General features: G+C 45.7%; 1 protein-coding gene across 1 annotated transcript in view; it reads right to left on the bottom strand.

Moving 5' to 3' along the window:
- ADPRM (ADP-ribose/CDP-alcohol diphosphatase, manganese dependent) overlaps positions 1-27,313 on the bottom strand; it is a 386,060-nt gene that overhangs the window by 206,796 nt on the left and 151,951 nt on the right. Inside the window, exon 6 of the mRNA XM_082441418.1 lies at positions 11,733-11,800. Coding sequence (XP_082297544.1) covers positions 11,733-11,800 — 68 coding nt within the window. The remainder of the gene's footprint in view (positions 1-11,732; positions 11,801-27,313) is intronic.

Raw genomic sequence — 27,313 nt, 5'->3', positions numbered from 1 at the left:
TAAGAAGGAAACAGGGTGAGAGCTGAGAAAGCCAAGCGGCTGCAAATTGAGGTCCTCGGGCTGATAAAGACCGAGCAAGGCCCCTGTCTGGTTGTTAGCAGATATCAAGCCCCCAGCCATCCCGTTCACCTCACTGTCTCTCCTGCTCGGCCAGAGCTCTTTGAGAGAAGGGACAAACTTCTGTATCTCTCTACAATCATCTGCCACTCGGTCCTGTGAACATGCCTGGCTTCTAGCGAGCGTGAGATCAATATTAGCCTACTTTCCTGGCTTCATTTCCTGTAACTTTAACTCACTAAATGTCAACTAACTTTGACTGCTGGTATAAGAGAGGTCTGCTGCCCCCCTTCGCAGGAAACTCCCTGAAAGAATAGTCTAGACTCACTGGCTCCAATGCCTCTTCTCCTTTTCTCTCTTAAACCCACTCCAATTAGGCTTTGCCCCAATCATTCCAACAAAAATGTTCTGGTCAAGGTTACTGCTAAATCCAAAAGGGAACAGAGAAAGTAGGTGGTAGCTGGTAGGGAACATGGGGTCAACAGGAGGCTTTCTCATTAAGATAGAACAAATTACAGTAGGTTTGTCTACTGATGAAAATGATCCAGTAGAAAGTGGGGAGAGTGAGGCTGGAAAGAGAGGGGCCAGGTTGCTGGTGTGATGTCACAGAGTAGAGGCGAAGCGACAGGATGAACGTGCGAAGGCATGATTGGCACGTGTGGGCTCACAGGCAGGTCCTCTATACACACAGGCAAGGCAGAGCATATGGTATGGATGCCGGGGAGTGAGTAGATTTGGTGGTGGGAACCTGAGAAAACCCTCTTCCTATTGCTTTACTTTCCCAGTGAGAGAGGAAGCAAGGTCCTATCTGAGAGTGCGGATAGGTGAGGAAGTTTGGGAGATTTCGAGGTAAGAGAAGGTGTAACATAGAATCTTGGAGAGAAGGCGAGTGAGCGACCAGGGAAACATGATAGGACTGCTGGCAGCACTAAGTCTGTAGTTATGCATCAAAACAAAAGAGATTCAGCTTCGTTGTGACTGTGGTTTTATCTAACAGTCATAGTCAGCTGATGGGTGCAGGCATAGAGCAGGGACAGTAACACAAAGTAAAAACGACAAGGTTGTCAAGGGCACATGCAAGGGAGTAAAAATAATGTTCAACCATGGAATTTAAACCAGATGGGAGGGAAGCAGTAACATCCAAAGGGTATGAGCAGGGGAAAAGTGGTGGGATCAATGGATTGAGCGTCTCTGTGAGACTGAACGATCGCCAGAATCAGATACTATTTAGATGGAGTGGGTTGGAAAACAGGTGGTGGTCAGAGAGAGTTGTATGAAGCAGAGAGTATGGAACGTGGCAATGATTGGTCATGACAAGGCCATGAGGGTGAACTGCCAAAGGAGAGTGGAATATAAGCTTGGAGGAGGAGGGGAATTTAAGAACTAAGAGAATTACCTGAAAGTATGTGGAAATCACCAAGAATTAAGATGGGACTGGTGTTGGAGAGAGTGAAACAGCCACCCAGGACACAAAACTGTCAAGAAAAGAGAGGCGAGACCAGAGGAGCTGGCAGAGGAAAGTAGTGCTAAAGGGTCGGGACTGATGTAGCCTGACAGCAGGAGAGTAAAACGAGGGTCTTAATGACTGTGGAAGGAAGGCTGGTCTGGAAGCAGACACGAGAAACCAGGAGGCCCAGAGGTACAAGGGAGAAGGACGGGAGAGACACAGTCGTCAGTGAGAGAGCTGCAGAGGGAACTGGCCTCAGCGAGAGCCAGGTTCCCTTTAGAGCAAGAAGAATGAGGGGACCCCTCCGACCCAGACAAGATGCTGAGGATACAGAGGATTTTGCTGAGATGAACCTGGAATTCCAGAAGTTACAGTAGACAGTTTCCATGAGTCGGGGAGGGGTGGAAGATACAATCGCAATACAGTAGCGATGTGGGACCGCTTTAGGGATTCCATGAGCCAGAGGTAAGATCTGGGAATCTGGGGCTTTGTATATGGTGGACATGAACAGAGAAAGGAAGACACGAGATTAGTGTGAAGGACTCAAGGCAGTAGTAGCGGGGCCCAAAGTGCTGAAACCCAGAGAAGTCTGGGTGTCAGGGGCTCACTCTGGATCCTGTCACCGGACAGGAGGAGGTTAGGGGAAGCTAGGTCTTACTCCAGAGTCTGAAGCCCCCTCCCCAGGCCCTGTCGATGGTTGACAGGTCTCCTGGGAAGGTGAGATCCTAGATGCCGTGCGCATGGGGCTTACTCTCAACTCCCGTTGAGGGAGAAGGTGGCCTTGCCTCATTTTCCTCGTGTGAAAAATGAGGCATAATCATAACTACTTCATGAAGTTGTTATAAAAATAATGAATGTAAAAAGCTTGGCAACACTTAAGAGGCTCTGATGGTTCTCCTTTCTCTCAATCACAGCTCCATCAAAAAAAAGTGCTATGGGTTTCCCTGGTGGCGCAGTGGTTAAGAATCCGCCTGCCAATGCAGGGGACAAGGGTTCAAGCCCTGGTCTGGGAAGTTCCCACACGCCATGGAGCAACGAAGCCCGTGCGCCACAACTACTGAGCCTGTGCTCTAGAGCCCGCGAGCCACAACTACGGACGCCCGTGTGCCTAGAGCCCGGGCTCCGCAACAAGAGAAGCCGCCACAATGAGAAGCCCACGCACCGCAACGGAGAGTAGCCCCCGCTCGCCGCAACTAGAGAGAGCACGCACGCACGCAGCAAGGAAGACCCAACGCAGCCAAAAATAAATAAATTAAAAAAAAAAAAAGTGCTACGAAATGATGGAAGAGTCGCGTTTAGTGAGGACAACGTGGAGGTGAGCGGGCCGTGTGCTAAGTGCCTACTTTTTCTAGGCACGCACTTGGAAGGCCTAACAGCTGGCTCCATCCACAGCCTCCTGGTCTCCAAATGGAAGCTAATCAAATGCCCAGGTCTCTGTAATCGGTCTCTGTAGGACTGGTCTAAGAAACCACACTTTTTAAGTGACATAGATTCCAACTGGTGGCTTACTAAATCTTGTTGATTGCTTGGGAAGACAGCGAGGGGCTGGAGCCTGGCTGATGGCTCTGTAATGATTGTGGCTTTTAGCCAAGTTATTAAGTGGCTGGAGAAAGCAGGTTGGATGGCAGAGGTCCGCATTCCCTCTCCACCCTCTCCCCTTCCCTGACATTTCAGTTTAAGTCACGGCATTTCCCAAAAGGGTATTAGCTCTTGCGGACAAAGGGCCCGACTGCATTAAGCAAGACAGTCTTTAGTGCACGGATCAAATTTTCATGTGCTGCGAGGGGTGCCTGGGCTCGTACTCAGAGCAGCCCACCCCTCGCTTAGAAATCTGAGAGGAGGCTGTGTGGCTTGGGCGTTTTGAGAAAGAGCAAAGAAGTCACCTTCAGAAAGGACTCACTGGGTCTTTGGCCTCCAGGAGCAGGGAAATTACGATGTACAAACTGCTGCACCCAGAAAGTCCCTCTTTCTGGGTCAGGAGGAAATCAATGTATCCATGGGATTTCCCCCTGAACAGAGCCAGGTTCTGTCTACTTAGCATTGATAAAATCCATACATCCATCGGGAAATGAACAAAGGGACCAATATCGCTGGGTGTGAACTAAAGGCTAGGACTGGCTTGGACATTTTCCCGCACAGTCTATCAGGTTTGGTTGGTCTCTGTGCGAGCCTACGACACTACAGCAGTCTCACCCTTCTCCTTCTGATAAACTCCACGAGCTCATTATCTTGTCTCATCAGAGCTTTCTGGTTTATCTGGACAGAGGAAGACACGTCCAGCTCCTCTCCCGTAATTACAGTGGGTCTGATATCTAGACGTCGAGCTATAAAGCATCTTGCCCACTGGGTCTCCTCTTGGGGAGTGAGCTCTATACTGCAGGAAGATTCCTCCTTTGCTGAGTGTGAGTATGTGGGAAAAAGATGAAAGTGGCACCGAGGAACGTGGATGGGACCCTGCCTGTCTGGGAGAGGGAGCCAAGGGCCCAAGCACAAAGGGGGACCCTTCTCCAAGCCCCTGCCTCTTTGTCCCAGTTGGAAGACTCTTGACCTTCAAAGGCAGTGGTCCCTTGTAGATAAATCCCAACGCCTCCCTCCTCATGCTGAGTCCAGCCCTTGGGGACAACTTCACAGGCCCGGAGGACAGACTGGAAGGGAGGTGATACATACGCAGGAAAATTCAGACGGAATAAGATGGACAAGAGTTGGGATGGAATGGAGGGTGGGACTTGGTGATAAAGACTTAGTTATTTCAACTTCGCACTCTGCCCTTCCGCTTCCTTTCTGCAGGATTCTCAGTGATTTATAGCCTCACAAGGCTCCAGGAGTTAAGGGTACCGGGGACAAAAATCCAGAAGGATTAAGTCACTGAGCCCAAAAGGGAAGAGAACACAACAAAGCTTTTAGGACAGAAACACTGAGCAGTGGATGTCTGCTGCTGAGCAAATGCCCACCCAACTTTGTCTCATGGCAGGCGGCCTAATTTCAGAAGGCAGCCTTTCTGTTCTTACAAGAGAATTAGGATTAGCAGAACAAAGACCTCCAGGGTGACCACCTGCTGACAGGAGAGAGCCTTCCAGCTGGCAGAGGAGGGATAGGGGCTGGAGGGCGTGGCAGAGCTGTGTCCTATCCGGAAGGGTTGGGGCCAAAGCCCAGAGCAGCCTCAGTCTCCGTGTGGCTGGTGCCACCACGCCAGTTCAGCCTGGAGTCGACCAGCCTGGGCGCCTTGTCACCAGGAACGCAGTGGCGATGGTGTGGCTTGCAGGTGCAGAGCTCGCCCTGCACCTGCTAGCCCAGTCCAAGCAGAAGGGAAAACCAGTAAAGCCCAGGAAAGGAGGCTCAGTGGGGAGGCAAAGGGAGAGGTCTGCGCCCTTCATTTCTATATTTTCTGTATTCTCAGCGCTTAGCACACAGCTGGCCTAATCAGATGGATTAATTCCTAGCTCTGATGGTCTCTCTGTGTGTGAACCTGGATTAAGCCTTTGCATATCTGAGACTCAGTTTTCCCACCTATGCAATGGGGTGGATATTTTGTGTGTGTGTGGTAAAATGCACATGGCATAATATTCACCATTTCAACCATTTTAAAGTATACATACAATTCAGTGGCATTTAGTACACTCACAGTACTGAACAATTATCCGCACTGTCCAGAACATTTCATGGAAACCCCACTCATTAAGCAGTCATTGCCCATTCTCCCCTCCCCCAAGTCCCTGCAGCCTCTAAGCTGCCTTCTCTCTGCAGAGATTTGCCTATTCCTGATATTTCATGCAGATTGAGTCATCCATTACGTGGCCATTCGTGCCTGGCTTCTTTCACTTAGCAGGATGTTTTCTGTTCATCGGTGCCCTTTATCATATCCTTTATAATAAACTGGTAAACGTAAATAAGTGTCTCCCTGAGTTCTGTTATCCATTCTAGCAAATTATCAAACCTGAGGAGAGGGTCGTGGGAACCCCTGATTTATAGATGGTTGGTCAGAAGTACGAGTGACCACCTGGGACTTGCAATTGGTGTCTGACATGGGGGACAGTCTTGTGGGACTGGGTCCTTACAGAGTCGGTACTGAGTCTGGGTAGCTGGTGTCAGAACTGTTTAATGGGAGGGGAGAACCCAGCCATTTGGTGGCAGGAGTATTCTGTGGGTAGAGAAAGGGTTTTCCTTTTAAGTAGTATATCCCACGATAAAAAATATTGTGGACGAGGGCTCAGCAATAAAGAGAACAAACTGCTAATATACACAATTACATGAGTGAGCAAAAGAAGCCAGACACAGAGGGACGGGCAGTGCGGGATTACAATGGACGGTCGCATTTATGTGAAACTCTAGACCCAGCAACACGGATCTCTGGTGACAGAAATCAGAGCGGTGATGGCTGGGAGGCACGGGTTGACTGGGTGGGACACAAAGAACTCGCCGGCATGAAGGAAATGTTCTCTGTCTTGCTGGGGTGTGGGTTACATGAGTAGATACAGTTGTCGAAACCCATCAGAGTATGAGGCTAAGATCTGTGCATTCACTGTTGGTAAATTTTATCTGAGTGAAAAATAAAATGCAATGAAAAAGAAAGAATTGTGAAGAAGCACCTGATGGGGAAATATGTGACATTTCCTGGAAGAAATGTCAGATTTCTGGTTGGTTCCAAAGGACGAAGGAAGCAGAGACACTGTCAGAAGTTCTCCTGCCTGTCTGCAGAGTCTGCTTCCACCTGTGTCCACATAAGGCCATCAGACCTCTGGAGGTTTAACCATCGCTGTCCGTGAAAGCAGGCCCTGGGAACCACCTTCCACTCATTAGCAGAAACTGAGAGGCTTATGCAAATCTGGTTCACAGGACATCAACCAGTTTCTGAAACACATCCACAAGCACCACTGTGGAATGATGGCAGGTGGCGTTCTGCTGACAAGAGTGCAAGACGTCAAGAAAGAAACTGCCAAATCTTACAACATCCGTCTAAAAAGGTGTAAAGTAAATAAATGAATACCGATAACATCAATGGGAGCAAAACTGAAGTAGACATGCACTGATTTCACATAAACTCCCCAGCAGCAGAAAAGTGAGATTAGAAAGAGCATCATTTAAAAGCCAGCACAGGGGCTTCCCTGGTGGCGCAGTGGTTAAGAATCCGCCTGCCAATGCAGGGGACACAGGTCCGGGAATATCCCACACGTGCAGAGCAACGACTGAGCCTGCGCTCTAGAGCCCGCGAGCCGCAACTACTGAGCCCACGTGCCACAACTACTGAAGCCTGAGCACCTGGAGCCTGTGCTCCGCAACAAGAGAAGCCGCCGCAATGAGCAGCCCTCGGCAGCTAGAGAAGCCCACGCACAGCCACGGAACACCCAACACAGCCAATAAATAAATAAATAAATAAAATCTATTTGAAAAAAAATTATAATAAATAAATAAATAAATAAAAGCCAGCGCAAACACACCTCCGTATCCGCACATCACACCTCAGGCCTCACACCGGGGCTGGGCAGGGAATGGTGATGCCTCATCCCTGTTCTCTGACAGCTCTGAAGCGGCTCGGGAAGAGGCTGAAACAAACACCAGCTGCTCAGGCTCTGCCCCCCACCCCTCCTGTCCTCATCCTTGTGCTTTGCTCAGAAGCAGGCATCGAGATAACGATATCATGACCCTGTCTGTGAGAAAAGCTCCAATGGAAGTTATTCTTACTTTAAAAAAAGACCACTTAAATAAAAATTCAAAAGTGAATTTTTTCATAGGACACCTACTGGACTGGAGAGCTTGCTGGCTGCAAAGGCCAGAGCAGAGCCTCTGAAAACAGACCACACGGGTGGAGGCTGGGCCTGAGCCAGAATCCCAGCCCCCTGGAGACCACCTCCCACTCTGTTCCCTGCAGGAGTCTTCATTACATTCCAAGATGGAGCTAACATTTGCTTAATCCTGAACTATCTACACAGTTATATAAGTAGCTGGTGCTCATAAAATATGATCTCTACTTCCAGGGCTGACGGAAAATATATATATTAAAGGAATTTCCAAGCATCCAGGCAACTTGAGCACAAACATATAATTGTACATCTCTCTCCCTCCGCATCCCATCCCTGGCCTCCCAAATCACAATCACAAGTATCAAAGAAATACCAAAGTATAGGGAAATTACACCTGGAAGGTGAGAAAGAATGTCGCCCACACACCATTCACGCCGTAAGTTGTAGGCATTGAGTGAAGTGCTGTGTTGTATGTTGTAAATGTTCCGATACTCCTGCCCTATGTAGAGAAAGCCTGTGCCGCACAGATACACCTTTGAACGGATATGCTCTTCCTGGGATCCGCTAACAGACAGTGATTTTGACACCCTTTCATCCACTGGGAGCTCCCAGACAAGCAGCACACACATGTACACACAGAGTCTCTAATAATTTTTTACTGTCTCACTTTCAAAAATACATGAAAAGAATTGAAAGCAAGGACTCAAACAGATATATGTACACCCATGTTCACAGCAGCGTCATTCACAGAAGTAAAACATGGAAGCGACCCAGGTGCCCATCAGCGGATGAATGGATAAACAAAATGTGGTATAGACAGGTAATGGGTTATTATTCAGCCTTTACGAGGTATAACATTCTGACACTGGCTACAACATGGACGAACCTTAAAGTCATTATGTTAAGTGAAATAAGCCAGACGCAAGAGGACAAACATTGTACGATTCCACTTACATGAAGTACTTAGAATAGTCAAATTCATAAAAAAAAAAAGTCGAATAATGGTTACCAGGAGCTGGGGGAGGGGGAAATAGGGAGTTACGGTTTAATAGGTACGTAATTTCAGTTTGGGATGATGGAAAAGTTCTGGAGATGGATAGTAGTGATGGTCGCCCAACAATGTAAATATACTTAATTCTGCTGAATTGTATACTGAAAAAAAATAGTTAAAATGGTAAATCCTACATTAAGTATACTTTGCCACCTTAAAAAGACATGGCCAGGGGCTTCCCTGGTGGCGCAGTGGTTGAGAATCTGCCTGCCAATGCAGGGGACACGGGTTCGAGCCCTGGTCTGGGAAGATCCCACATGCCGCGGAGCAACTGGGCCCGTGAGCCATAATTACTGAGCCTGCGTGTCTGGAGCCTGTGCTCCGCAACAAGAGAGGCCGCGATAGTGAGAGGCCCGCGCACCACGATGAAGAGTGGCCCCCACTTGCCGCAACTAGAGAAAGCCCTCGCACAGAAACGAAGACCCAACACAGCCATAAATAAAAAAAAAAAAAAAAAAAAAAAGACATGGCCAGCAAAGGACAACCAGACACTTGAGAAAGGCCTCTGAAAGAAAAAGAGCAAAACAAATAAATATAAATAAGAAACCTGGATGATTCAGACACGACTGAAGGAGTAGAAGAAAAATCTGTAAATAGACTCTTCAGTGGAGTGAAAGGAGATACCGCCCCTACACACTGTGTATTACAAAAAGAACAGCACACTACCCAAATGGTCATTTCAAAAACAAAGAGAAAACTTTTGAAAATCAAAACATTTGATAACAAAAATTCAATAATAGAATATAAAGTTGGGGAAACAGTCCAGAAATGGACCAAAAGATCAAGAGGTAGAAAACAGTGGAGGAAGGAAAAGAGTTTTTTTTTTTCAGAAATTACAATATCTAAATAATTGGACTTTCAAACAACAGGGGCAATAAAGAAAAGGAAATCATCAAAGGAAATAATAGGAAAGTACTTTTCAGAACTGAAAGCCAGTAAGTGTCCAGATTGAAGGGGCCCATAAAATACTCTGCAAGATGAGTAATAAAAAGCCAAATAAGGCACACTGTTTTGAAATTTCAGAACCCCAGGGATAAAGAAAGGGTTCTAAAAATACCCAGAGGTAATGAGATGGAATAGAGTTTCTGAGTGCTTCTCTGAGGATCTTTGAAACCACCTGATCTACTCTTATGCTTCTTTCCACCCTGTGTGGCAGCTCCCCTGCCCACCCAGACTTTTTTTTTTTTTAAGTAAAATTGGTATAGAACTACGCTAAAGAATAAATTAAAAAAATAAAAATAGGGCTTCCCTGGTGGCGCAGTGGTTGAGAATCTGCCTGCCGGTGCGGGGGACACGGGTTCGAGCCCTGGTCTGGGAAGATCCCACATGCTGCGGAGCAACTGGGCCCGTGAGCCACAATTACTGAGCCTGCACGTCTGGAGCCTGTGCTCCGCAACAAGAGAGGCCGCGATAGTGAGAGGCCCGCGCACCACGATGAAGAGTGGCCCCCGCTTGCCACAACACACGAGAGAAAGCCCTCGCGCAGAAACGAAGACCCAACACAGCCATAAATAAATAAATAAACAAATACTTAAAAAAAAAAAGTAAAAGTCTATAAAAAGCTTTTAAAAAAATAAATAAATAAAAATACCCAGAAAGGAAAAAATAATGGGTTATATGCTAAGGAAAAGAAATCAGAAACACAACAGGCCTCTTATAAGCAACATCAGACACTGGAATATAATGGAGCAAAACCTTCAGAATTCTGGGGGAAAACTTACTGCCAGAACTTACTGCCAGAACTTACTGCCTGGAATTTTATACCCATCTAAATCATAAATTGAATATAAGAAACAATACAGATGTTTTAAGACATAAATGAGGACTCAAAACTTTTCCTTGCCTTTCAGTCTTTCTTAGGAATCTACCAAGAATAAAAGGAAAGCACTGAACATAACACAGGAAGTGAAGGAGTCCTAGGATAACAGCTGTGCTTTACAGTCTAATGCAGGCTCACATTCTGCAAGAAGACTTTTATGTACCCATTTTTCTTGACAGCTAAGCAGCAACCACTTGCATTATCTCATCTAATCTTCTCAACAAACCCTAAAAAGAAGACATGATTTTTCAATCCACGTGGTTTAAAGGGTATATAGGCTGTAAGTCAGGAGAAGGAACAAGTTTTAAGAGGAAGATAAGAACTTCTTTTTGAGATACACTCACCCCAATATTCATAGCAGCACTATTCGCCACAGCCAAGACACGGAAGCAACCTAAGTATCCATTGGCAGATGAATGGATAAAGAAGATGAAGTACATGTATACAACGGAATATTACTCAGCCATAAAAAAAGAATGAAATAATACCATTTGCAGCAATGTGAATGGACCTAGAGATTATCATACTAAGTGAAGTAAGTCAGGCAGAGAAAGGCAAATATCATATGATCTCACTTATATGTGCAATCTAAAAAATACTACAAATAAACTTACTTACAAAACAGAAACAGAGTCACAGACATAGAAAACAAACTTATGGTTACCAAAGGGAAAGGTGGGGGAGGGATAAATTGGGAGTATAGGATTAACAGATGCACACTCCTATATATAAAATAGATAAACAACAAAGATTTACTGTACAGCACAGGGAACTATATTCAATATCTTGTAGTAAACTATAATGAAAAAGAATAGAAAAAAGAATATAGACATATACATATATATGTATAACCAAATCACTTTGCTGTATACCTGAAACTAACACAATATTGTAAATCAACTATACTTCAATTTTTAAAAATAAATTTAAAAAATAATAATTTTTAAAAAGAACTTCTTTTTGATTCATTGAACTTGACAACAATTGGATATATGTATCTGAAGCTTAGGACAGAAGTCTGGGCTGGAGACATGAATTTTAGGAGGAAAATGAAGGTATGAGAGGGGATGAAAAAAACCTACGGAAATCAACATATTTTTAAAACAAAGAGTTGAAAATTGTAAGAGAAATGATAATGAATCAGAGAACAGATCAAAATTAATAGAATAAAAACAGTAATCAAAGATGTATCAGAAGAAAGAATCCATGACTCATAGAAATACCAAAAGCTAGCAATGAAAAGGTTTTCTCCATGTAGCTGGAAAAATTAATGAAAAGAAACCAGGATCAAGAGTTGTCTTAGTTAAATGTGTTACATGAGAGAGGGAGGAGAAGGAGGAGGAGGAGGAGGAGGAGGAAGGGAAGTTTCCAGAGACAAAATGTTGGTTATCTATTAAGGGAATCAACCTCCCTACTAGTCTCATGCTTTCAGTGAAGAGGAACTTCTGTGAGGTTAACACTCCTACCTTTTCTCTCCACCTCTACTAATTTCTTCGCATAAGAGCAGTGCTTTATCTGATATTTGCTTTTGAAAGAGGGAACTGAGCTTGCCTGGCTCAGCCCCTACTCCTGTCTGGTCAAATTCATAAGCTATAAAAAGTGTGCACCCTGTCTCCTTACCTGCCAGGTGGTAGGAGTCCAGCCCTCAGGTGGAGATGTGCAGGTGTACCGTGACTCTGCCCGTGATTCTGTCAAAATCAAGAGGAGAGACTCTAAGTCCCTTTGGCCACAGATCTAAAATCACTTTCTCCAGTCAGCTTTAAGAAATGCAACTGACATTTTGATCTTCCTTTTCCTATCTTCTGTGTTCTCAAGTTAATCCCCAAATTTGTAACCCAAGTTAGTCCTAATTTGGGAGGGAAAGAGGAAATAACCTAAAATACCAATGGTTACCCATAAAAGATTACCCATAACATTAAGTATGAGAAAACAACAGCAAAGTTCACAAACTGCTAGTTCTTAGGCAAAATATAACCTTGGTAAATGTTCTGTTTGGTGATTTTAGTTGGCACATACAACATTTTATATGGCCATGTAATTAGGCAGGCATAATATCTGATTATAACACGTCTTCCTCCAAGGCTGCCTCACATTTAGGTGTCCTGCATAACCTCTGTAGAATTTGAGTTTGCTAGCCCTGCAATAGTGCAGTGATGACAGAATCTGAAGTTAAACAGAATAGCTGTAGATCTCTAAGTACGTATATGGCTAGACCTGCAAGCCAAATGCTGACTGAAAAAGCAAGCTGCAGAATAATGCATACAGTAGGGTATCATTTACGTATGTTTAAACACAACATATTTTCTGATTTGCTGTTATGATGCATATGAAAGGTTTTTTTTTCTTCTCTCTCTAGAACTTTCTAGAATCTTTTCTATACACTCATGTTCTGCATTTCATGATGCTATGTTTATGAACATGAGAGACAAAGACACTGACCTCACTGAGCTTACACTCCAATAGGTAATAAATTACAAATAGATGAATGCACATGTCATATGACAGGACTTTGTAACTTATAAAGAATAAATAAACCACGGCAAGGGTTTCCTCCTCTTCTGGTGGTTTGTGTAGGGCAGAACCATCGTATAGGGGAGGAGGGGTATGCTGCTGAGTGGAATTTGACAAAACTTTCAAACTGCCTTTCCAAATGGCCATGCCGATTTATAATCCCAACGGTAGGATAATCTTCCCCTCCCCCCCCACCCCGTTTGATCGAAACACATTGTATCCATTTTCATTTCCTTGATTAAGTTGTGATTTGCCTCTTGATATTGTTTTCCTATTGGGTTGTACAGCTGATTCGTGTTTCTCCTCCACAGACCCAATTTCTGGTTCCAAGTTCATCAGTGCCCTCGTGGTGCCCCAACCACAGACCCTTTACTGGAAAGTGTCCGTGAAGCCCTCCTCATGCTTGATGCAATCACCCAGGTTGTATTTCCATGCCTGTTCTGGGCCTCAGCAGGTGTCACCACTGATACCTTATTTAAGCCTCACCACATGCTGAAAGTTAGGTGTTAAGTATCTTCATTGCCCAGATAAGCAAACAGACTCAAAGATGATGAATTACTTATTTCAAGGTCCCACAGCAAGTAATTGCAGGAGTCAGGATTCAAAACCATGTTTTTTAAATCTCTAAAGCTTGTGTTCATCTCCCTTAAATACTCTCATTGTCAGCCTTTGGGAGCAAAAGCTATTCTGCTACAGCATTGGCTATTTCAAAGTTCAACCTAATTTAGATTGGAGCTTGGTGTAGTTCACATAAATAAAGCCTTTGCAGTTGTCAACAGATCTTCTTAGATCATTTCCTACCTCAATCCATTGCTAAAGCTGTTTGGTTCCTGAAAAGCAAGGTCTTCCTTCCGTCCAGGTTCTAGGACCACCCTCTGAATTCTAGGTCTTCAGTTGCTCTCCATACTAGTTGACAGTAGCCCAGAATATTTCCATAAAATTTCCTTCAATTGTCACTTCTTTTAAATGCTATAAAACCAGGAAAGATGTCCAGGAGGGATTTTTCTAGCTTCCAACATCATTTTCTACTACACAAACATTTACATAAACATCAACATGTCTGAAACCAAATTACATGTCAGTTACTTAGGTCCCAGACAAATGGTGATTACTTTTTTTTTTAAATTAATTAATTTATTTATTTATTTTTGGCTGTGTTGGGTCTTCGTTTCTGTGTGAGGGCTTTCTCCAGTTGTGGCGAGCGGGGGCCACTGTTCATCGTGGTGCGCGGGCCTCTCACTGTCGCGGCCTCTCTTGTTGCGGAGCACGGGCTCCAGACGCGCAGGCTCAGTAGCTGTGGCTCACGGGCTTAGTTGCTCCGCGGCATGTGGGATCTTCCCAGACCAGGGCTCGAACCCGTGTCCCCTGCATTGGCAGGCAGATTCTCAACCACTGCGCCACCAGGGAAGCCCCAAACGGCGATTACTTTTTTTTTTTTTTTAAAGAAATTCACATTTATTTATTTATTTATTTATTTATTTATTTATTTATGACTGTGTGGGGTCTTTGTTTCTGTGCGAGGGCTTTCTCTAGTTGCGGCAAATGGGGACCACTCTTCATCGCGGTGCGCGGGCCTCTCACCATCGCGGCCTCTCTTGTTGCGGAGCACAGGCTCCAGACACGCAGGCTCAGTAATTGTGGCTCACGGGCCCAGTTGCTCCGCGGTATGTGGGATCTTCCCAGACCAGGGCTCGAACCCGTGTCCCCTGCATTGGCAGGCAGATTCTCAACCACTGCGCCACCAGGGAAGCCCCGGTGATTCCTTTTAAATCATGCAAAATTTAAGATCACAGAGTTCTACAACACTGAGGTCAGAAGGAATCACAGCATCCACCCAGCCCGAGGATGGCCAATAGAATCCGTAACTAGAAGTGGTGGCGAGAAAGCTGGAGTCCCGTCTGGGCTCTGCAGGAAGGAGTGCTGTGATCTGTTAGCAATGTCTGCCCTGGACAGCTACGGGAGTTCCAGGCCTTTGGGGCAGCTGTTGGGAAACGCTGATCCAAAATGAACACTAAAACATCACTGAGATCAACCAGTTAAATATGATTTTTCCCACTCCCACCAAAGCAGACAGCATCCTGACACGAAAAATTTTAAAAGCCCAGCTCTACTGAAACCTCTTACAACTTTCTCAGGCAGTCCCAGTGAACTTAAAATCTCAATCTAAATATCCCATGATATAGTGCCTTTTTCTCAGAAGACGAAATTTACTTTATTATATACACGTTAAAGTGGACTAAAGAAACCCAAAGAGGAAACAAGAACACACACACACAAACAATTTTTCAGTGATTCTGCTTTGCCTTGTTGAAGTAAATTCATAAATACAATTTTTATTAGTACAAAAAAAAAAAATCAGTTGCTTTTAACCTCTTCCACCTCCCCAGGCAAGTAAATACTGAAAAAAACTGTAAGGAATATTGGCTGGGAGGAGGGCCAATCAGGCCTGGGGTGTCCACACATCACCATCTGGCCCTACTGTCAGACGTGTGAAAAGGAATATGTGTATTATATATCTGTTTTCTCTAATCTTGTCCAAAGCATGCATTTTATGGAGGAAGAATGTGAAGCCCAGATAGACTAAGCCATTTATCTATACACACACAACTAGTTAACGGCAGAACTAGGCCAAGAATTCATTTCTCCTGCTTGCCGGTTTAGCACTGTTAACCTACATAGTCCCACATGTAAATGACTCCCAGGTCGTCTACTTAATCACCCATCACTCACCAAATACAAGTGTAGGAGGCACAGAATTGAAACAGTACAACCTTGGGCAGCGTCAAGATGCTCACAGCTGGATGGGAGGCTGGACCTGCAAACCGAGAGCTGCAGGGGACTCTCTACCTTCCTGAGGAAGGCATTTGGAGAGCTCTGAAAATCCCCAAACTCGTCCGTACCATTGCTTTTAAATCTCATCACTACCCCCGCCATCAGTGACCATCAACTTCCTTTCTGAAGCTTTTTTTTTTTTTTTAACAAAGAAACATCTTTAACACTTCACGATCGTTACTATGCACAAAGCAATGGAGAATCAAAAACAATCCGAGCTCTTTCCTGCCTTGCCATCTTTGCCCTTGATGTTCCTTCCAGCAGGATGGTCCCCTCCCCCCATCTTCACATGGCGGCTCCTCTCTTCACTGTAAATCTCCCTCCTTCTTTTTTTAAATTGTGGTAAAATATATGTAACACAAAACTTGCCATTTTTAAGTGTACAAATCAGTGGCATGAAGTACATTCACAGTGTTGTGTGACCTCCACCACTGCCTCTTTCCAAAACTTTTTCATCACCCCAAACAGAAACTCTGTACCCACCAAGAAACGACTCCCCACTTCCCCCTTCCTCCATCCCCTGGTAATCTCTAGTCCACTCTCTGTCTCTATGAATTTGCCTTTTCTAAGTATTCATATAAATGGAATCATGCAATATTTACCCTTTTGTATTGGCTTATTTCATTTAGCATAACGTTTTCCAGATTCATCCACATGGTAGCATGTATCAGAATTCCATTCCTTTTTATGGCGGAATAATATTCCATTTTATGAATACACAACATTTTGTTTATCCATCCATCCACTGATGTACACGTGGGTTGCTTCCACCTTTTGGCTGCTGTGAATAACACTGCAGTGGGCAGGGCTCCTTTCCAATGCTCACCTCTCTCTCTCACTTTCCATCACATCACCCGGCTTTATTTTCTTCACAGAACATATCACCACATGAAATTAATTGTTTTGTTTATTCTTCTTCCCTCCCCTCATCCTCCTCCCAAAGGTACAGTCCACGGGAGCAGAGAACCTTTTCATTCTCCACTTATCGCCAGCCTAGCATCATAACATAGGGGCTGGCATATACTAGACACTCAAAAAATATCTGTCGAATGAATGAATAAAAAAGCAATAATGAAATGCATAGGTTGGGCAGTTGACCAGACTCACTAACTTGCTAACTAACTCCCGCCCCCCCCCCCCCATTACAGAGCAGGTCATACAGACTCATACTTTAGCAACATGACAAACTACTCCATGCCATGGCTCTTTGGGATACGATGCCTAAAGTAGAAGTCACTAGTGTTAAATCCTCAATGCCAAATATCTATGACATTATATGGTTGAAAGTTGCTGTAACGGCAATGTGGGCAAAAAATCGAAGACACAGAAGTGCCAGTGAGTAAAAAGAAGTGGGAAGAAAAAAGGAAAGACGCTTTGTGCAGCTTTGTGCCCTGAAGAAAGGGCTGGTAACGTCCCTCTTACACCAGGAGAGAATCTCACTTAGCATAATTGGCCAGAGAGGCAGGTGGAAAAGTGGTCCAGCCTGGGGGGCTCTGGCACCACCTTCTGTTCTGGCAGCTCCCAAAGCCGTCACCTGATTTAACAGGTCTCTCTTTATCCCCAACGTTGAGGCCCACACACCTTCTCCCTGAGAGAGAATTCTCCCCACTGCTCTTTTCCCTGGGAGGTTATAGAGAATTTCAGTCTGTGCACGTTGATCCCATTACCGCTTACTACATGGCTATTTCCTGGGGCAGGGAGATAATCCAATTCTGCTCCTTCCCAGCACACAAGCATAAAACCATAATATATAACATATTATGTCAGACACAGGCGCTGCCCAGCTCAGCATTCTGTCCCTGACACCTGGAGCAAGGAAGACTTTGTGAGCAACTCTAGTCCTTGCTTCACGTGACACACAGATGCCAAGTCCTGCTCTCCCTCCGCAGAGTGCCATCGTGTCCCTGCTCCTACTCTGCCTTTCTCTCTGGACCACCCACACATCATCCTTCCTGGTTCCACTAGCAGATGCCCACTGGCCTCTTGCAGTGTTCTAGGATGTCTGTTGGGAACCAGAAATTTAAAAATGAATGAGTTAGGCCCCCACAGGGTTCCACTGGGCAGCAAAGGCAAGGACCACTTGACAGAGCAAGCAGGAACTACTTAGGCAGTGGGAAGATAGGGACCCATGGGGCAGATCTTGAAAGATAAGCAGTGTAGAAAGAAAAGGGAAAAGGATGAGGCAGAGGAAGTGTGGGCATACTTGTATATCAGGGAGAAAAGCCTGGGGTTTGGGGTGGGTGCTGGGGAGAAAGAGAGAGAGAATGAGAGAGAGTGAGAAGGAGGATATATGAGAGAGGGAATTAAATTTTTTCTAGAGAAAAAAACAGGAAGCAAAGGAGTCAGCAGTTACTGCTAGAAAGGTTAACTTTGGCGATGAGTAATAACTCCTTCAAATAGAATCATGAAGGAAGCAAATATAGGTAAAAATATAGACAAATTAAGAAGACCCAGGGGCATACATGAGATAGATCGTCTCTGAGGGTCTCCATTATCTCTGTAGAGCCCCAGCTTCCCCATGAGCTGGGAATGAGGAGGCGATGGTGGGTTGGGTGGAGGGGGTGGAGGTCAGGGGCAGCCGCTGAAGAGAAAGTAAGAGAAGGTCAACTAGAGATAATTAAAAGATGAGCGAGCAGCAGTGGCGGCCCAGCAGAGGCTGAGAGGCTCATAAATGTGTAATGGAACCACTTCAGCATGGTGATGTGCTTTTTCCCAAGTATTGTCCGGCAGCCCCGGGCCAGGGAGAGTGAAAACAAGCATTTGGATTGACACAGCAGTGGGGACGGAGGTGCAGCTGTGGAAGGAGGACAAGGAGATGAGCGTGAGGAGGGATGGGATGAGAGGCCCTTGAAGAGATGGGTGATTAAATCTAGCCTAAGAAGGGGAGATGGGCAAGGCCAAGAGAGGTCTGACAGCCTGCAAAATCAGGTGTCAAATATATCCAGCACGTAGCCATAAGGCTTTGTATTAGTCAAGGTCCTCTAGAGAAACAGAACCAATTCCTTATAATAAGTCTCATTAGAAGGAACTGACTCATGCAATTATGGAAGCTAAGAAATCCTGTGACCTGCCAACTTCAAGCTGGAGCCCCAGGAAAATGGCGCTGTAGTTCCATTCCAAGTCTGAAAGCCTGAGAACTTGGAGAGCCAGGATTGTGAGTCTAAGGCCACTGCCAGGAGAAGACCAATGTCTCAGTTTAAGCAGTCAGGCAGAGAGAAAAAAGGCCACCTTCCTCTGCCTTTTTCTTCTACTCAGGCCCGTGAATCAATGCCCATGGGCATTGGATGATGCCCACCCATGTTGAGGAGGGCCATCGGCTTTACTGAGTCCACAGACCCAAATGCTGATCTCTTCTGGGAACACCCTCACAGGCAGAAATGATATTTAAGCAGGTATCTGGGCATCCTATGGCCCAGTCAAATTGGCACATAAAGTTAACCATCACAAGCTTGGTAACAGTAGCTCTTATTGTAATCCCAGGCATGTGTGCACCAGGCGTTAACTAAGAGCTTTACGTGTATGGTTCCGTTGGGTCCTCTCTCACTTTACAGAAAAGTAACTACAGCTCAAGGAAGTTAAGTTACTCTGGACTTGACTAACCCCAAAACTCATGCTCTTAAACATCTGGCCCAAAGAGGTTGGAGTGCTAGATTCCTGAGCATATCGTTTTGTAGGTTGAGGCGTCCCAAGTGATGAACAAGGTATAGGAGGTGGCAGTGGACGTGGATTGCTGAAGTGAATGGAAGTTGAGTCATTGGGGCTGAGGACGTCAGAGCAATCTGTGACTGGCAAGTTGAGTGACTCAACAACAAGGGTCAGAGGGCCAGGAGTCAGGGACCTCAGAATCACAGGAAAATTTAACTGTCTAGAAGGGTTCATGTGAGGAAGAACCAGCCTGAAGCCAACTGGAAAAAATTTTGCAAGGGCCGTGGAAACTCTGAAATTTGGCCAGAAGTGGCATCTCTCCCTTTGAAAGGTTCCGAGCTGGGTCAGAGGCTCCCAAGACCATCCTCAGGTTCAGTGATTCGCCAGAAGGACTCATAGAACTCAGGAAAGCTCTGACACTCATGGTTATGGTTTATGACAGTGAAAGGATACAGACTCAAATTTGCAAAGGAAGGAGGTACACAGGGCAGAGTCCAGGAGAAACCAGACATGGCCTTCCAGCTGCCCTCTCTCAGTAGAGTAGCACAAACAGGATGTACTCCTCCCAGTAATGATGTGTGATAGCACCCGGGAAGTACTGCCAGCCAGGGAAGCTTACCTGAGCTTTCATGTCCAAGGTTTTTCTTGGGAGTCAGTCACTTAGGCATGAAATATCCACATGACTGACCTTATCTACCCTGTCTTCAGCACTTCCAGAGGTCAAACTAATACAGCATGGCCCAGGGACCCAGGCAAACAAAGGCACACATTCATTATAAATCACATTGTAGCCATAAACTATCTGGGGTAGCCCAAGGCCCCAGGTATACAAAAACACTCTTATCAAGCAGAATACTCCGAGGACTTAGAAGATCTCTCTGGTCAAGGGCCAGTCCTTTCTTTGGAAGGTGCAGGGTTGAAGCACCCCGGAACACCACAGAGACCTCCAGGGATCAAGGATGACCCAGTCACTTGAAGGTAAACTTTGCATTTAAAGCTAGAATGTTATCCTTTGAGTGTTGGGTTCACGATGAGCTCAACCTCTGAGGCTGATCTGAGGACTTTTCTACTTTAGACCATCCTATGCTCTCTCTGATTAAGGCTCAACTCTCCCAGTTAACATTAAAAAGAAGCAAGCAAACAAATAAACTGACAACTCTCATGCCCAACCTTGGAAAACAAGTGAAAAAGAAGTCTCTGATATCCATTAGACATCCACAAACACACTGCAATGAGGACCAAGAGATTTCCTCTCTGCACTGTGTGCTGGGATCCTGTTCCCAAGAGCCCTGTGGGTAGAACGCTCCCAGGTCCAAACGCCAGGCTGAGAAAGCAACCAGGAAGCAGCTGGTGTGCTTTGGTCTAACTCTGCAGTGGGTTCACTGGACACAACTGGGTTGGCCATTCTTTTGCCTCTAGAGGGTACAGTAAGCAGCAACTATCACATTCTCCTGGGTGCACAGGCTCGTAAAGAGTTGAAATAGAGATGGAGGCAGAGATAGAGACAGAGAGATAGAAACAGAGGTTTCAACGGACGTTTTCGCTAGCATAGCGTTTCTGTCATGCACTTGCCTTCTGATACGCCTTGTTTTCATTTATGTGAGATTTTATTCTTTTGTTTTATTGAAGTGTGGTTGATTTACAATATTGTGTTTCAGAGGCACAGCAAAGTGATTCAGGTTTTTTTTGTGGGTTTTTTTTTGCAGATTTTATTCCATTATAGGTTATTGCAACATATTGGTATGATTCCCTATGCTATACAGTACATCTTTGTTGCTTATTTATTTTATGTTTAGTGGTTTTAGTAGGGAAGAAAGTAAGCGGATCCTTTGCCCCTGGCGTTCTAGACCATGGGTGGCACTCAGCTCACCCTCTTCCTGCTGTAGACCCTTGCAGAGCTCAAATCAGACAAGTGCTCCCTGTTTATTGCACACGATGGGTAACCCTGCTGCGGAAGGATACTTCTATTATGGAGGTAAAGCCCATGGGAGTTTTGCTGGCTACTCCTTTACCTCTACCTTCCATTGACCAACAGTGAGACTGTTCTATTCCAAATGCCTTTGAGGAAGGTTGTCACAACGGTAAAGAAGGGAAAAAATAAATAAATCCATGCTCAGCTCTCACGTTTCAAAATGAATGTTTGAACCCAAGGCAGAGGCAAAAGCCTGAGAGAGAGGGATATTGGAGTTCCAAAGCAGAGCCCATAAAAACCCAGCACAGAAAGTTTATTTCCAAAAAAGTAAGCAAAAAGAATTCACGATCGGTTAGAGCCAGTTTTACCACCATTCATATTATATTAAAATCCCCTAAAGTGAGAAAAGCGGGAAATTATGAGTGGTCCTGAGGTGGGGCTCCTGTCTTGCCCCTTTGAGGTCAAGTCTATAGGGTGGAGGAGTACCATAAGTTCAAAAGCAGAAGGAATCACTGCTTCCATGCTGAGCAGGGCCCAGGAAAGTGAACGGGGTCTCGGGACTCTCCACCTGTATCCTTCCATGGAGCCACAGGGATGGAGAACTGACTCCAGGGTCTAGCGAAATGGGCCTGACCCATCAGGCTCCACACGGGAAGGCGAGAGACTGAATGCTTCTCATTCAATCTTTAGGGCTGGTGGGCCCTAGTGGCCCCTGGTCAGCTCGTGGAGATTCAGAGTGACCTTTATGGACCAACCACTAGGGAAAAGATGAAGGCTCAGACATCCCAAAGGAGCCTGGCAAGGATGGGCAGTGACAATCAGGGCCAACGAGAGTGAGGCCATCGTGGTAGCTGTAGAAGAGAAGACGTAATGGCCTAGAACCAAACGCCACTCCCAACGCCTGGAGAGCCCTCAAGTCTCCTGGAAATTAGGTTCAATCATGGAGGAAAGAAGAAAGGGGAGAACTGTGAATGAATCGAGAAAACCTTGAATGGGTTGAGTTTGTCCTGGAATGACTACCATTGAGTTTCCATGGACAGAGGTGTGGAACTGGAGACAGAACCCAAATTCAGTTATGGAAAAATAAGAGCCTTACCCTTTACTTTGCAAACCTGAGTCGGAGGTCTATGGAATGAACACTTACAATATTTTAAACTCCTGAGAGCTCAAAGATGTGAGAACAGGTAGGTCAGTGATAACAGCAAGAGCACCAGGCTGTATATAAATTTTTGTAAATAAATTTTATATAAATGTTTAATGCTGTATATATAAATTCTAGTTTGTGCAAACCAAAATTTGGGGTGCATTGTTCTGACCATGGAACATATGTGAATGGGACCTGCCCCTGAAAGTGGGAAATGTATGTGCCTAGGTCATCTTCTTTCTGTATCAGGAATGCAGCCATCCCTGACCAGGTGACAGATAGTGTGACTGTGCATTTCAAAAGGGGAGCTATGTATGTGCCACTTCTGGGTATGTGAAGCCATCTCAGAGATGTAGACTGGGCCCCCAAATGTTGGGATGGCTGGAAAAATTCAAGGATCAAGTTCAAAGTCCTTAGTATGACAAACAAAGCTTTTCACGATGGGGCCTTGCTCCCTTGACCAGTCCCTTGGGATTCCCTAGCAGTCCCATAGTCAGGAAGACCACCAGGAGGGCTCTAAACCCACCATATTGTCTTGCCCCGGGGCCTTTGCACAAGCTTCTCCCTCTGCCTGAATGGGCCTGGCTGTCTCTACGTATCCTTCACGTCTCAACTTGAACTTACATCTTCCAGAAAGTCTTCCCGAATTTTCCCAAATTGATTTCATTGTCCTTCCATGAACTTCCACGGCATCCTGAGTGAACCCCAGTTGTACCACTTATCAGGCTGTATTAAACTGTTTCCCTATTTATCTCCTCCACTAGACTGTCAGCTATTTAAGGGAAAAGGCATGTCTTGATCATCATTGTATCCTGGGACCTAAAGCAGCACCTGGCCACAAGAAGGTGCTCCACAAACACTTGTTACTTGTCAAGGCTGATGACTACTGGGGAAGGAGGGATCTGGACCATTTTAGAAAACCCAAGCTGATGCGGCCACCTCCCTCGGGGAAATGGCCGCAAGCAAATAGACATCAGAGTCAGAGAGTTGTGGCCAAAGAATTTTTCTTCACTTGTTGCCCAGGGAAAATTACTGTTTTGAGCAGCAATGCTTTAAACCTGGTTCTTAAAGGAAGAGAAGCCTCCGTGGGCTGGTAAGTCACATCCGCAGATGCACAGCTGCCCTCTCTCCGGTCCGTCTGTGCTTCTTCAATCAGGCAGAACATCCCCCTCCTTCAGACCACTGTTCTCAGTCTGGGCTTTTGGGGGTTCATTGTGTCAGCATCCCCCGGGGTGCCCACTCTGCTCAGGGTCTTTTCTTGTGAATGCCCTGAACAGAAATACGCTCTTTAGAACCTTCTCAGCGGAAGGCTCCATGCCAGGCACTTGCACGTAGAACATTAGATTTAACCCTCACAAAAACATTGTGAGATGAAACCATTACCCTCAGAGGTAGAGAGGCAAAAACCGAGGAGGTTAAATAACTTGCTCAAGATCCCAGCTAGTGAGAGACAGCTGTTCTCAGGGGGAAAAAAATAACCTCTGTTACGAGACTGTTCAATTTTTTACACTGCTGTCACAAAGAATGCAAAACTCCACTACCTGTTCCCGAAAGCTCTGGGTGGCAAAACACACACACACACACACACACACACACACACACCTTGAAGAGTCCAGCAGGTGATAATTGGTGTTGCTACAGCATGAAAGAATAAGGGAGCTGTGAAATTCTCCACTATCCTGGGAAAGAATCAGGCACTTTTCTACTTTGATAACCACGGTATTCTCAAGCATAAGGTAAGGGTTTAAGCCATAGTTTCCCACGCTTCTGATTTAAGTCTAAAATTTCCAGGAAGAGCAGAATATGTCAATTAGTTAGGTCTGTGCTTTTTTAAGAGATTATGTAAGTTGTTTACTCTCACTAACAGCCAGGAAGAGTCCGAGTGCTGTTCACTGGCCTCACATCAATATTCCATGCACTCATTAATCATTCACAGATTACTTTATACTCTGCACATGCCCTCAGATGGCCCTTTACCCAGGTTGGGTAGCTCGAGTTATAAATGCCAGTGCCTGTAGGAGAAGCAGGCCCATAGCACAAATGTTACAGCCCCAAGGAGCAGACGTGCAGGGGTCCTCTGGTGACTCAGAGAGCATGTGCTCTGTCTGCAGGGGGCGCCACGACTCAACTCCAGCCAACGGTTGCCATGTAGGATCCCAGAGTCCTTGTGGCTGGGTCTCCTGATTTTCCAAAAAGAGCCGTAAGTCTGGAATTTTACACGAAATTTCCTGATCACTATGAGAGCCAAGCAGCATATGCCTGTGGGTAACTTTCCATCCAGTCTGCGATCCCTGGATTGCTGTCTACAGCAGTGCTGTCCCCTAGGACCCAGGACTTCGACGAGCTCATCAGAGTTAACCCAAGAGCAGACAGCCGTGCAGCCACGGGGTTGATGGCAGCGGGAGGGCTTCGTGTCTGACGAAATCGTAAGCGTCAAGCCAAGGAAAACAGGAACTATCTGTCCCATAAGAAAACGACAACGCTCAACGAGTCCTTATGGCCTCAATTTTAACATCTTTGGTAATTCTGCAGCAGTAGCACCTGCTCAGGCAACGAGAGAGGCGGCTTTGGAGACATGATATGACACCTTTTATCTCAGCTCTGGGTGAGGTGAGCTACAAGTAAACTATCTACAAGCAACACAATCACAGGTACAGAGCCGTGATGAAATGCCTGGTGCAATTCAGAGGAAATCTGAGCAAGGGATTAAACAGGCTTCCAAAAGGGTAGTGTGAGGTGTTGGAAGAGGCTGGGCTGGCGGGAAAACTCACGTGTTGACCCCCAGAAGCATCTTTCGTTTCCTGAGCAAGGATGTAGAGGGGTTCTCCTCCCGCCAAGCATGTGATGCTAGTCGCCAGGGACAGAGCCATGAACCACGCTAACGACGTCCACTGGCAGAAATGAAGAGGGAGCCCCTGAGTTCCGTACTGTCCAGGCGACATCTCCCCTCACCCAGCCTTGCCCTTCCCCAGCTGACCTGCAGGAAATCCCAGGGCTCCCTGTCCCCCTCCCTTCTTACCTGAGACCCCAACAGGACTGATTCCATCTGGCTTTTGATCTCTGCTCACTTCTGCACAGGAAGCCCTAAGGCTTCCTAAACTCAACCCTCATCACCCCGCCTCTCCTCGCTTAAACCTCTGTCCATCTCCTAACCTGACCACCCCTAACTCCCCAGATCCTCTCATTGGGTCCTCTGGGACTCATGGTCCATTATCAGCAAAATCTCTATATCTTCGGTTGCATCTCTAAACATTTTCCTCACCTTTCTGTCCTAACAGAACAAGGAGCCTGTTCCAGAACAAGGAACCGAGCAGAAGATTAATTTTAAAAATAATCATACTATTAGCAAAAACTAGTATGCACACTTAACCATGTTCTAGGCACTGCTCCAAGCACTGTACCTATATCGATTCCATTAATCTTCACAACAACCCCGTAATTAAAGCCATTACCACACCTATTTTCTGATGAGGAAACTTAGGCACGGAAAGGTGAATCGATTAGCCTAAGTTCATGGAGTTAATAAGCAGGAGAGCGGGAATACAGGATTTGAATCAAGGCAGTTGAACTCCAAAGCCTGCGCATGGAACAACTGTGATACACCGCATCACAGAATGGTCTTTGGTAGGAGAGAAGATGCCTCCAAAAAGGGGCAATCTGGGCCACCCCAGGGAGGCAGCACTAGGACGAGTCCATATCTGTGTGGGTCTAGAACCCACCACTAAGAAAAGTTCGAAACTCCTGCTAAGGACACGGCTTCCTCTGTCATCCTCTCAAGAAGTGGCTATTTTTTTCATTCCCATACCCCTTGTTCCACTAGGCCTTGTTGGCGGGGGGGTCTCCTCCCTGCTCTCTATTCATCTTCTATACCATTGCCCCCCACCACTCTTGGCTCTGAAGGTCATACTGCCAGACTGAATATTCCACTATGCTTCCTTACTGTAGGCATCCAGAGGCCCCGGGTCGCTCCCCTCATTCCTACAAGATCTGAGCACCTGCTCATTGTCAGTTCTGATCTCAGGAATTTCACTTTCCATCGAGAAAATCCTTGCAAGGCCCTTGACTTGCAGTTCCACGACCTCCTCTCTTCCCATTCTAACTCATCCTGACTCGGCCACTCCCTCCTGTGGCCACACCCTAGACCTTTCCATACAGGTCATTCACTCCTCCATTATCTTAATTCTAAGGATCCTACTTTCCAACCACTGTCTCTCATCTTTAGTTTGCCAGTTCCAAAAATGATTGACCCCTGTCTGACCACTGGATCATTACCGCCTTTTTACTATCCCTCAATTCCTTCATATCCTTACCTTTTTTTTTTTTTTTTACCCTGCTTACATTCAAATACACAGTATTATCATGACTCTCTAGCATGTACTCCAAATCCTTTCTTCCTCTCTCCCTAATACTCACCTGGAAAAAACACAACCCTTATGAAATTTCACCCTATCTATTCTGAATCTTCATCCAAGCAACTGAGCTTGCTCTGAAGAGAATTTCACAGCCTCCCGCCAACTCATCTACCAACTTCAGGGCATCTGCCCCCTACACTTTGTCTTGCCTTGAATTACCATGGATGAATGGAAAGGCTCCTCTCTGAGGCCAGCCCCTCTGTTTGAATCCCATAGCCTCATTCTCTTTTCCATACCAAAGTCATTATCAGTCAATCATCCCCTTCCCTGCATCATTGGATTTTCCCTCTCTTCTTGATCATTTCCATCAGCCATAAAAAAAAGCCTTCCTGCCCCTCCAATCCCTTCCAGCTCCCACCCCATTTCTCTGATCTCCTTCACTACAGTTGTTTCCACGTTCTCTCCTCCCCTTTTCTCTTGAACCCAATCTTCCCTGAATTACCGCCCCATCACTCCACCATAGTTCTTACCCAGGTCATCAATAACTTCTAGTTTACCAAATCCAACGGTCAATTCTCGGCCTTCACCTTACGTAGCCTCAGAAACATTTGACAAAGTTTGTCCCTCCCTTTTCTCTGAAACTTTTTTATGACTTGCTTCCAGGATGCTCTTCTCTCTAGGTTTTCCTTCTACATCGCTGACTGCTTCTTCTTGGTCTTCTCTCCTGGCCTCCCCCATATCCCAGACCCCGAAACTTTGGAGCACCCTGGACTCAACCCTCAGCTTTCTTTTATCTGTCAACCTT

The sequence above is a fragment of the Balaenoptera physalus genome (assembly GCF_965194825.1).
Source record: "Balaenoptera physalus genome assembly, chromosome: 20".
Lineage (NCBI taxonomy): Eukaryota > Metazoa > Chordata > Mammalia > Artiodactyla > Balaenopteridae > Balaenoptera > Balaenoptera physalus.
This window is presented reverse-complemented; position numbering and strand designations above follow the sequence as displayed.